Source organism: Haliotis rufescens, unplaced genomic scaffold (genome assembly GCF_023055435.1).
Source record: "Haliotis rufescens isolate VD_foot unplaced genomic scaffold, xgHalRufe1.0.p SCAF_1, whole genome shotgun sequence".
Taxonomy (NCBI): Eukaryota; Metazoa; Mollusca; class Gastropoda; order Lepetellida; family Haliotidae; genus Haliotis; species Haliotis rufescens.
Window position 1 is genome coordinate 55,293,238 of NW_025963779.1, and position 12,943 is coordinate 55,306,180.

General features: G+C 43.8%; 1 protein-coding gene across 1 annotated transcript in view; it reads right to left on the bottom strand.

Moving 5' to 3' along the window:
- Positions 1–12,943, bottom strand: part of LOC124131537 (cartilage oligomeric matrix protein-like) — a 36,698-nt gene that overhangs the window by 8,867 nt on the left and 14,888 nt on the right. Inside the window, exons 8-19 of the mRNA XM_046494847.2 lie at positions 12,140–12,363; positions 11,495–11,635; positions 10,193–10,267; positions 7,188–7,343; positions 5,463–5,567; positions 4,650–4,757; positions 3,883–4,048; positions 3,638–3,756; positions 2,575–2,627; positions 2,224–2,309; positions 1,146–1,241; positions 825–1,003 (exon numbers count right to left, since the gene is read on the bottom strand). Coding sequence (XP_046350803.2) covers positions 825–1,003; positions 1,146–1,241; positions 2,224–2,309; positions 2,575–2,627; positions 3,638–3,756; positions 3,883–4,048; positions 4,650–4,757; positions 5,463–5,567; positions 7,188–7,343; positions 10,193–10,267; positions 11,495–11,635; positions 12,140–12,363 — 1,508 coding nt within the window. The remainder of the gene's footprint in view (positions 1–824; positions 1,004–1,145; positions 1,242–2,223; positions 2,310–2,574; positions 2,628–3,637; positions 3,757–3,882; positions 4,049–4,649; positions 4,758–5,462; positions 5,568–7,187; positions 7,344–10,192; positions 10,268–11,494; positions 11,636–12,139; positions 12,364–12,943) is intronic.

Here is a 12,943-nt window from a genome sequence, read left to right on the forward strand (position 1 = left end):
GGCAACCCCTCTATGACCCCAGCAGAGCTGCTCGAGTTATACAAATTTGTAGGTTGTTAAACCACACGCAGCAATGTTCCAGCGACATAACGGCGCCCTGTTCATAATCGATTCTGGACCAGAAAAACCCCCCAGTGATTGACATTTTGAGCAACTATTCACGCCTTCAGAGTATGATGACACGCCATAGGCGTGACTACCCGATCCATTAAGTCGACTAGCATAGGATTTTGACCAGTAATCCCAACGAGGAGATTTTGATATTGCTGTGAATGTCATCAGAAGTGTTATTATGGTTTTTCTTATTCTTTCAGATACGGGTTTGTTTGTTGTTTAACGCCAGCGAGCCTGACCACCCAATCCCGTTAGTCGCCTTTTAAGACAAGCATAGTCGCCTTTTACGGCAAGTATGGGTTGCTGAAGACCTATTCTACCCCGGATCTTCACGGGTCTGTAGATACTTGTAGTTTGTAGACATCGAAAAAACAAATAAAGCTGGTGTGTGTAGAAAGCCTAATATGGATTTTTAATCTTTCTAATCTTTGAATATGAGATGTTTTGCTTACGTGATGTGTGTAAAGGCAGTTAAAACAAGTTTCAGTTTAAAAAAAGAAAAAGAATTCCATAATCAACAACCTTTTGCTTTTCTGCGATGTTTCTGATCATTGTATAAGCTCCAACCTTGCAAGTACTAGTGAATATAATAAGAATATATAAGATAAGTGTTCCGTAAAATGAATATACCCAGACAAAATCTTCATAGAACAGCATTTTCGGGAACTCCATCCCAGGTAGGGTCTATTTATCATCCTTTCGTAGCTCACCTGGTTAAGAATGATCCAGTTAGGATCAATCTGCGAGTCTCCCTCGGGATCAAGGATCACTGTCTGGTATGCCCTGAAGTCGGTGGCGTAGATGTCCCCGTTGTCGGGGCACACGTCCAGCTGATCCGGTTGACCATCGCCGTCGTTGTCGTCCTGGCAAACGTCACCCTTGCCGTCCCCTGATTAGGATATATTCATTACTAAATATGTATTTTCGTTCTTAGAACCATTTCATCAAAGTGAGGTGATATTGAAACAGCTATGTCTAAGGCAACATGTTCAGCACAACCCCCTCTTCTTGGTTATAAATATTTTCCTTACTGTCCGAATCCAACTGGTCAGGGTTGGGCACTAAGGGACAGTTGTCCACGGGGTCGGGAATCTTGTCGTTGTCGTCGTCGCTGTCACAGGCATCACCTACAACGGGGAAACATCATTGAGAACGGCTTACTGGATACATGGGTCACGTGTCACGTGTACAGGCAAACTAGTGGTTAAAAGTGTGAGCATCAATCATAGTGTACAAAATGGACGGCGGGGTAGCCCAGTGGTTAAAACATTCGCTCGTCGCGCGGACATCTTCCCGAGGCAAGAGAGTTAACTGACTTTAAAAGTCCAGTTTCCACCCTTGCCGAACTAGGCTGGAATAACTGGGCTCGATCGTAGCGCCACCAGTGGCTATTACCAGTTATGTCCCTTCTAAGCCTCTCCTATGGACCAATCAGATTCAAACTCTCGTATCACTTGCGTTTGCTTAACACAAAATGGTGGCGCCCAGTCAGGAAGATCTGATCAATGATCAAGATCTATATTGGGATAAAAGGGGTCTTACATCGCGAAGTGCATCAAATCACGTGAGCACCTTGATTAAAAACATGAAATGGTTTGGAAAATATCTGCTGACAAGGAGTTGGCTATGCACATGCTTTGCAAATCTTGCAATCGACCGAAATCTGCCCGACAGTTTACGAACCGGATTTCGATTTCGGTGCGCGACTATGTTAGTCCAGCCAAAATGTAACTCAATAATATCAGCTAGTTCGGCAAGAGTGGGAACTGGACTTTTATAGTCAGTTAACTCTCTTGCCTCGGGAAGATGCGCGCGAAAGGCCTGCGTTCGATTCTCCGTATGGGTATAATGTGTGACGCCCATTTGTGGTGTCCTGAGCCCTGTTATTGTAGGAATATTGCAAATGGCGACGTTAAACTCTCAGGTACATTGTTCAAACTCATGACACACTTTCCCAGCAATACCTAACATACTCAACATGGGCAACAGGTTCTCGTTTTAGTGGGAGGAAGTGGTATTTGCTAGACGTTCCCACAATGCAATGAGTGTACAAGTGAGTACTGCAGCCTGAACTTCACTGCTGACCCGACGTGACCCACGTCCACTCACCTTGACCATCCTTATCAGCATCCACCTGGTCAGCGTTAGGCTCGGCCACGCAGTTGTCCTTGTTGTTTTGTATGCCGTCACGGTCGCTGTTCAACAACATCACACACAACATTATTTAAGTTAAGAAGCAGTGAGTGAGTTGGGGTTAACGCTGCTTTGAACAGTATTTCAGTTATGACATGATATTGGAGGAAAATTCGAAGTGATGTAGGGTTAAGACATATACCACTTTGGTGAAACCCGGGATCGCCTGTATTGTACCTTGAAACATAATGAGGAATCCTAGGTTTGTGGCACGCCAAAAGAACGCAACCCCGCACTGTGAAAACATAGACTTATAAATGGACTTACTCATCATTGTTGGTGTCGCACACGTCTCCCACAAGGTCGTTGTCACTATCGAACTGCCAGACAAGAAGAAACAGGTTTAGGTGGTTGAGTTGGTGGTTGAGGGGGTGGTTGAGTAAGTGATTGAGTGGGTGAGTTTGACAAATACGAACAAAATATGTATGTTTGTTGTTTAACGCCGCAATCAGCAGTATTCCGTCTTCATGACGGTGGTATGTGATAATCGAGTCTGGACCAGACAATCCAGTGATTGACTTCATGAGCATCGATCAATGCAATTTGGGTACGATGACATCCTCAACCAAGTCAGCGAGCCTGACCACCCGATCCCGTTATTCGCCTCTTACGACAAGCATAGTCGCCTTTTACGGCAAGCATGGGTTGCTGAAGACCTATTCTACCCCGGGTCTTCACGGTGGGGCAAAATATTAAATATGTTATTTGTACAGGTTGGCTTAAATGAATCATATATTACAGACGAACTGACCGCCTCCTTGGTCTAGTGTTTTGAAGAGCGGAAGATCGATGGTTTGGTTCCCGGCCGAATCATACCAAAAGGCGAAAAAAGATGGTGGTTGTTACCCTGCCTGGTGCTCGACATTAAGCGGCTCAAACAAGGACTTTAGGTCTGGCGTCAGTATATTGTACCAGCTGTACATACTGGTACTAACAACCACACACACGTGCTTGCACGTCGCAATACAAGTGCAGAAATCTTGAACGAGACGTCAAACCCCATTTTACTGGCAAACTTGACCTGGCTGTTCATCTCGCTGAATATGCATCATTTACATCGAGTCAAGGACACAATTTTATGGATAACAACTTATTTAATACTGAAAAAAGCGTATACCTTATACCGTTGTCAAGCAAGACAACATCGAGTCCATTAAGAAGGCGTAACTAAATGGTGCACATGAGTTTCAAATTCGACCTTGCAAAGGTTAAACAATCCTAGTTATTGGGAGCCAATGCAAATGGGAATTCAACAGTCCGGATGTAACGAAGTGACATTCACAAACCCTTCGTTACATCCGTAGTTTAGTCTTGCTCTGAAGTCACGAACCTGATTCTTGTTTTTGATGTTCGGACAGTTATCACAAGCGTCGCCAACTCCATCGCTGTCGATATCAGCCTGGTCCACGTTTTTAACACGTACACAATTATCGTCTTCGTTAAGAATACCTGTCAAAGTGATTAAAACACGTATAGGTAAAGAGAAACGATCTTTCAGCACAAATTATAATTGATGAATACATAATTTTTAAAGTTAAGTTTTATTCATTAAAGACACTGAAGTGCAGATCTCACCGTCGTTGTCGATGTCCGGATCACAGTTGTCTCCCATGCCGTCTGTGTCGGTGTCCGTCTGGTCAGGGTTGGGGATAGTGGGGCAGTTGTCACAAGCGTCCCCTCTCTTGTCCGGGTCACGTTCTGAATCACTCTGGTCAGGGTTGGCTACCAAGGGGCAGTTATCCTGAAATGAGTGAGTGAGTGAGTTGGGTTTAACACCGTTTTTAACAGTATTCCAGTTATATCACGGCGTGTCAGCTTAATGTGGGAGGAAAGCCCGAAGTGATGCAGGTCTCAGACCTTTACCACTTCGGTGAAACCCACGAGCACGGGTATGGTGCTGACAAACCTAGAAACATAATCGGGGCGAACAGGGATTCGAACCCACAATCATAGGTTTCTGGCGTGCCCAAGGGACGCAACTCTGCACAGCGAATCGCGGCGCCTTAGACGACTGGGCCACCCGTGCCCCCATCCTGAAATGAAAAAGCATGATGACAATATCTACCTGTCGTACCTGTGTTGAATTGAATGTTGTTTAACGTCACAGTAGAGACAATAAGGTATGAAAAAAGACAATTAATGGGTTGTGTGAAAATGTTTCGGATTGTTTAATAAATCCAGATCAAGATGATGACAATATCTACTTAACGTACTCGAAGTTGTTAGTGAATGCATTTTGTTTTACGTCGCAGTTTAGCCAATATTCTGAAATCATTTCAGTTTGTCCTCTAAATCCAAAACATGTGTATACATCATCATATTAATTCTAGAGGACCACTAACCGGATTGTTGATGATACCGTCGTTGTCCATGTCCTCATCGCAGGAGTTGCCAATGCCGTCTCCATCGGCGTCCTCCTGACCGCTGTTTGGCACATCGATACAGTTGTCCTGGAATCAGATTTAGTAAGGGAATATTATTTCATTTCAGTAATCCGTCTCACGAGAAACATTATAAGTGTGACAGGAAAACTATATCTGATCACATGGTAATCAATCAGGGGAATTGTGTACCGGCACATGCATCACTGTGCCATCCTAACCACCCACAGGAAACTGTGGACCAGCATTACCATCGAGTATGTCAACAACAACTTTACAGAGGGTAACAGGTACTTTGGTGAGTGAGTATGGTTTTACGCCGCCGTTAGCAATAATCTAGCATCATCATCTGAGTGGGGTATCCATGTTAAACTGCGGCATGGTATCTCAGTGGGCTAGCACTGTAAATCGGCACCAGTCACACATACACGTGCATGCACGTCGCAATATAAGTGCAATAATCTTGGACGCGACGTTAAACCCCATTTCACTACTTTGAGAGACTCCACGCTGCTTGCATTGGACCACATGCACACATTGCACCCTTTAACCCTGGGCCTTAATGATAATAATAACATCAATAATAATAACACCAATATGCACTACATTATTACCGCTGTCAGTGGATCAATATCCACGGTCTTTTTATTCTCAACTCCCCGGGGAGTATCCTTGGCAAATCAAACAGCGAAAATACTTGTTGATTTGTTGAGTCCATTCTTATGATAGAAACGAGCTCCCACTGAGTGAAGCAACCATAGCAACTGTACGCACCTTCCTACACCGTCGGTGACTACAGGGCAGGTCCTCGTCCGGGATGCCGTCCAAGTCGGTGTCGCGGAAACACAGCTTGCCGTCCCCGGCGTAGCCGACCTTACACTGTCGGACAAAGTGAAGAGACACATGAAAATATTTGTCAGAACTTATATGAAATATGCAGCATACTAAACATTTTGTTTTATAGGTGATCGTCTGAGAACAACGTGTAAAGTCATATTGCAACATGATAACTTAACTGGAAGGCAAAAGAACCTATATGAAATATGCAGCATACTTAACATTTTGTTTTATAGGTGATCGTCTGAGAACAACGTGTAAAGTCATATTGAAACATGATAACTTAACTGGAAGGCAAAAGAACCTATATGAAATATGATGCATACTTAACATTTTGTTTTATAGGTGATCGTCTGAGAACAACGTGTAAAGTCATATTGCAACATGATAACTTAACTGGAAGGCAAAAGAACCTATATGAAATATGCAGCATACTTAACATTTTGTTTTATAGGTGATCGTCTGAGAACAACGTGTAAAGTCATATTGCAACATGATAACTTAACTGGAAGGCAAAAGAACCTATATGCAATATGCAGCATACTTAACATTTTGTTTTATAGGTGATCGTCTGAGAACAACGTGTAAAGTCATATTGCAACATGATAACTTAACTGGAAGGCAAAAGAACCTATATGAAATATGCAGCATACTAAACATTTTGTTTTATAGGTGATCGTCTGAGAACAACGTGTAAAGTCATATTGCAACATGATAACTTAACTGGAAGGCAAAAGAACCTATATGAAATATGCAGCATACTAAACATTTTGTTTTATAGGGGATCGTCTGAGAACAACGTGTAAAGGCATATTGCAACATGATAACTTAACTGGAAGGCAAAAGAACCTATATGAAATATGCAGCATACTAAACATTTTGTTTTATAGGGGATCGTCTGAGAACAACGTGTAAAGGCATATTGCAACATGACAACTTAACTGGAAGGCAAAAGAACCTATATGAAATATGCAGCATACTAAACATTTTGTTTTATAGGTGATCGTCTGAGAACAACGTGTAAAGGCATATTGCAACATGACAACTTAACTGGAAGGCAAAAGAACCTATATGAAATATGCAGCATACTAAACATTTTGTATTATAGGTGATCGTCTGAGAACAACGTGTAAAGGTATATTGCAACATGACAACTTAACTGGAAGGCAAAAGAACCTATATGAAATCTGGATTTGACCCAAAAATTACAAACGTTTTCAAAACCTCGTGAGGTTGAAACAGTCGCCGAAACGCTGGAAACATAAGGCTCAAAACACATCTATGATACACGTTTCAAATACATCACCATCGATTAACCATTTCTTGTTTGTTTCATTTTTGGTCAACATCAAACATGGGTGTATACCTTCTTTGGACCGGCAGTCTTTTCTGGAAGATATTGAATCAGTATGTGTTCTGACCTACAGCTGTTCCCTGTGAACATCCCGGGTAGAATTAGCCTTTAGCAACCCATGTTTGCTGTAAGAGGCGACTAACGGGATTGGTTGGTCAGACTCGATGAGTTGGTTGATGCATGCCATCGTATTGCGCAGATCGATGCTGATAATGTCAGTCACTGGATTGTCTGGTCCAGACTCGATTATTACAAACAAACAAACAAACAAACAAACAAACAAACAAACAAACAAACAAACTTCTCACCTGGCAGAAGTAGCCCTCCTGTCCTGGTCGTCGGACGCACTTGGCGTTGCCGTGGCACCTCGTACTCCCGTCAGGACACAGAAGGCCGCCCTCCCGGCATCCCACAGTCTGGTTCCCTATAAACCCTGGTAGACACTCGCCGCATACCCTTGAACCCTGCCAGTGAAAACAGTGTTGGTAACTCTCCACTACTTATATGATTTTCAAATGTAAGCATAGTACATGAACAACAATATTCCACCACTATTCAAAGCGAAGGATCTGGTTTACCATATACTGGTGTCATCAATGTAACTTAGATAGGGACCGGGTGTGAGTGAGTGAGTGAGTATGGTTTTACGCCGCTTTTAGCAATATTCCAGCTATATCACGGCGGGGGACACCAAAAATGGGCTTCACACATTGTACCCATGTCGGGAATCGAACCCGGGTCTTCGGCGTGACGAGCGAAGGGACCGGGTGTGAGTGAGTGAGTTGGGTTTAACGCCCTTTTTCAACAGTATTCCAGTTAAATCACGGCTTTATGTGGGAGGAAAGCCCGAAGTGACGAGGATCTCAGACGTTTACCACTTCGGTGAAACCCATAAGCACGGGTATGGTGCTGACAGACCTAGAAATATAATCCGGGCGAATCGGGATTCGAACCCACAATCATAGGTTTCTGGCGTGCCCAAGGGACGCAACTCTACACAGCGAATCGCGGCGCCTCAGACGACTTGGCCACCCGTGCCCACGGACCGGGTATGTTGAGGGTGGGACATAAGGGGATCGAGTGTCCATAAGGTGACTTTGATGGGAACCGTGTGCCATCAGTGTCACTTAGATGGGATTCGGGTGTCGTTAAGATGATTGAAATGTGATATTGAGACTTCTTTGATGTGTAATAGGGACTCGGGTGCCCGGATGCCGATCTGGAATCCAGTTTCAAAGCTCAACTTTAATGAAATATAGTGAGATACGGTAACCGCAACCATTACTAACTGAAACTGGATGGTGGATACCAAGGATAGCTCTCTACTTGGAGCTAGCTCATAACACGATGAACAGCGAGTGTAGATATTTTAGTTCAGCTCCAAATTTCAATATTTCCATGGCTTGTCCATGTGGCATGGTATTTTGGCGACAATCATGTTACGAGCGCTTCATCTGTTCTGATGTCCGTTACATCACAGATGGAATGGGCGATCTTTTTCAATTTATCTTCCCTTCACTAACCCGCTAGATGCGCTGACCCGGACGGTCCAACCTTAAACTCACGACCCAGTTGATATGCAAGATAATGGAAAAGAAACTATTGAATGAAGATTAGAATAGTGTCTTGGAGCTTATGGATTTTCATAAGATCTCCCAGTTTTCTCAACAATTTTCATTTTGAAATATTTTGTCATATCAACAAAACGATGAGATATTCTTATTATGCATTGAGGGGCGGTCAGGTAGCCTAGTGGTTAAAGCGTTCGCTCGTCACGCCGAAGACCCGGGTTCGATTCCCGACATGGGTACAATGTGTGAAGCCCATTTCTGGTGTCCTCCGCCGTGATATTGCTGGAATATTGCTAAAAGCGGCGTAAAACCATACTCACTCACTATTATGCATTGGAAGGTACAACACTGCCACAAGTTAAATGCAATAATTTCTGAATAATATTCCTTAAATGCTAAAACAATTATGTAGAAAAATATTTTAAAATATCCGGTCATAGTAAATTTTAATGATGAACACCAACTTTCGGAAGAAATTAGATAAAACATAAAAGTCCTGTTTCGTATCAATGATTTGGGTGTTTTTGAAAAATAAATGACGAAACATCGACCCAGCTACATCTCGACTATATGATCGGACCTTGACTCGGCGTACCTGTTGTCGGTGTGAACACCGGATACCAACGTCGGCCATGACACCAAACAACATCAATAATGTGTAGCTGAGAGTTACTATCTTAATATAGGATATCACGGTCACGGATAGTCACAGATATCATTGGTTTGTTTGGTTTGTTTGTTGTTTAACACCGTACTCAGCAATATTCCAGCTATATGACGGCGGTCTGTAAATAATCGAGTCTGGACCAGACAAGCAAGTGATTGACATCATGAGCATCGATCCACGCAATTGGGATCGATGACATGCATCAACCAAGTCAGCGAGCCTGACCACCCGATCCCGTTAGTCGCCTTTTACGACAAGCATAGTCACCTTTTAGGGCAAGCATGGGTTGCTGAAGACCTATTCTACCCCGGAATCTTCACGGGTAGTCACGGATATCAAATACTATCCACAGTCACTAGTAATTGAGGTTATCCCATTTTGTCACATTGATGTGAAATATATTGCTCACAATGATGATGATGATGATGATGATGATAAAAATGTTTAGAGTGAGTGACTTTACGCTGCTTTTAGCAATATTCCAGCAATATCGCGTCGGGGGACACCAGAAATGGGCTTCACACATTGTGCCCATGTGGGGAAACGGACCCTGGTCTTCAGCGTGACGATCGAACGCATGAACCACTAGGCTACCCCACCTTAGAGATTCCGGGTTAGAATCCGTCCCCACGGTTCTCGTATGCATCATGGATCGGGTGGCCAGGTGCGGTGATTTCGTGTCATCGTACCCCGACGGCGTGGCCAGTTGTTAACTAGTTTAATTGTTTGTCTGTTTTTTAACGCCGAACTCATCAATATTCCAGCCATATGACGGCTATGTGGGTAATCGAGTCTGTTCCAGAGAAGCCACTGATCGATATTGTGATCCCATCGATCCAGGTACGAACACACGCAATCAATCAAATCACCGAACCTGACCACCCGACCTATTTGGTTGCTTCTTATGACCAGCATAGGCTGCTGGGGACCAACTCTAACCCGAAGTCCCCACGGGGTCCCTTGTTTGTCTCCATCATCTACAGGTCACAGTCATACAGTTGTACTATTGCTGCGTGCAGCTTAACGCAACATTTACGCATAACACTGTATAATGCCAGCGATGTTGTAAACTCACCGGAGTGTTGATACAGACGGAATTGGGGACGCAGCCGCCGTTACCGTCCTCGCACTCGTTGATGTCCGTACACACCTGGGCAGGTAAAAAGTTACAACATATTGCATTACTTCATATACACAACTCAATTTCTGAAAGGGACAGCGAACTATTTCATGCTGTACACATGTACATTATATATACAATGAAACCTCGTTAGCGCGAAGTCCCAGGGACCGTCGCACATATATGTTGTTCATTCTCGTTCGAGTGAGTGAATTGGGTTTAACGCCGCTTTTAACAGTATTCCAGTTATATCACGGCGTGTCAGCTTAATGTGGGAGGAAAGTCCGAAGTGATGCAGGTCTCAGACCTTTACCACTTCGGTGAAACCCACGAGCACGGGTATGGTGCTGACAAACCTAGAAACATAATCGGGGCGAACCGGGATTCGAACCCACAATCATAGGTTTCTGGCGTGCCCAAGGGACGCAACTCTGCACAGCGAATCGCGGCGCCTTAGACGACTGGGCCACCCATGCCCCCTCTCGTTCGAGACAAATGGAATGTCGATGTGAGACCATATTGCGACCATAACCATTCTACGTTGCCATAGAATTACATCGTCTGATATAACGATTTTACGTGTGCCAAGGATAAATAGGAACTTCTCTATCAATAATTAAGTATAACACATGTTATATTTGGGACAACACTTTCTGAGTAAAGTACAGATTCTCGTACTTTTGGGGGGCTGATTCCCGTCCGGGATTCGAACCCACACTTCCAGAGTGAGGCATCTAATCGCAAAGTCAGCGATCTAACCCACTCAGCCACTGAGGCTTCCACACAAAATGAAAGTCTGACAACTGGTAGTCTAGATCACGTACTTTGTGTAAATTAAGTATTACTAATATATTCTTCATTTCTTAAGACATTCAACTGACTCAAATATAATAATATTCGATCTAAACTGCCGGAAAATAAAAAGTATGCAAGTAATGGCCAAAATGGAAATGAACAATAAATGGTTATTCGAATGGGGGGGGGGGGGGGGGGGGGGGGGGGGTATTTAATACGCGTATGTGGTTTGCATTTTAAGTTTGCAGTTTCGATGATTATTTCCAGCCTCGTAACGTTTTGGTCAAATTACATTTTTAAGTGTATATTTTCCTTTGACCGACAGTTTATATTGTGGCGCATTTGCATAGTGATTACATTTTAAGATATTGGTTTTTGGATTTTTTTAAATATTGGATAATTTTCGTGCCTGAACTTGAATACGTTTGAGTACTGATTATAAATTTGCCGTTGTATACCTACCTGCTTCTGACGCTGAGCGGCCGCGATCCCCACCCCCTGAATCTCTGGACTAGTGAAGCCCGGGGGACAAGCTGAGCACGTGAACCCGGGGGACAGGTTTTCACACATGGCCAAGTCATCACATGGGCGGCTGTATCGACACTGCAAAGAAAACATAATACCCGATTTTGAAATGTGAACTTGTAATTAGTTTCATTGATAGACCTAGAAGAGGTCCGTGGTAGACAAGGTCGTCAGCAACCCATGCCTGTCGTAAGAGGCGACTATGCTTGTCGAAAGAGGCGACTTACGGGATCGAGTGGTCAGGCTCGCTGACTTCGTTGATGCATGACATCGTATCCAAATTGCGTACGTCGATGCTCATGATATCTATCACTGGACTGTCTGGTCCAGACTCGACTATTTATAGACCGTCGTCATATAGCTGGCATATTGCAGAGTGCGGCGTTAAACAACAAACAAACAAAACAAATAAGAGGCTCTTGATGGACTATAAACCAAACAACCAACAGACCATATAATGAAATATTTTAGGAATATTCTTTTTTTAAAAAATCAGAACCACATGTAATATAATTTTGTTTCTAAGCCACACATGAATCTTGACGTGGGACCTTTATGGCAAACAACCCAGAGATGACTGACCTCGTCGATGTCCTCGCACACGGTGCCGTTCCCGGAGTAGCCTGTGGGGCAGGGGCCGCACACGTAGCCGCTGGCCCTATCTTCACAGGTCACGCCCGGGAAGCATGGTCTTGCTGCACACGTGACCTTGATGGGTTGGCATCCTCGTCGTGACCCGTCACCGGTCAGCCCGGGGGGACAGGATCCGCAGCGGAAGCCTCGCTCCCCGTCCACACACCGGACTCCTACACCCAGGATAAAAGTCGCAAGATTAACGTTATTGTTTTATCAGGCCTTCGATGGTTCTTTCAATGCAGTGAACTTTGTAAAAATTGTCACCATGGCTACCATATAACCAGATTTTTTTCTATTTTTTTCATTACGTCTATTGAGACTGTAAATAGTCAAACATGTATCGATTACAACTATCGATATTTCAACTTGCTATTGACGTATTAGAATCACTCCATAGACAATCGATAGTACTCGAGATAAATCGTTACACACCTATTGATGATGCAGTTTCTCCATGTTTGAATACTTTTCCTCATTGATGAGACCCGTGAAGATCCGGGGTAGAATAGGTCTTCAGCAACCCATGCTTGCCGTAAAATGCGACTATGCTTGTCGTAAAAGGCGACTAACGGGATCGGGTGGTCAGACTCGCTGACTTGGTTGATGCATGTCATCGATCCCAATTGTGTCAATCATTGCATTGTCTGGTTCAGACTCGATTATTTACAGACCGCCGTCATATGGCTGGAATATTGCTGAGTGCGGCGTAAAACAACCAACCAACCAACCTCAATGATGATGAATGGTAGT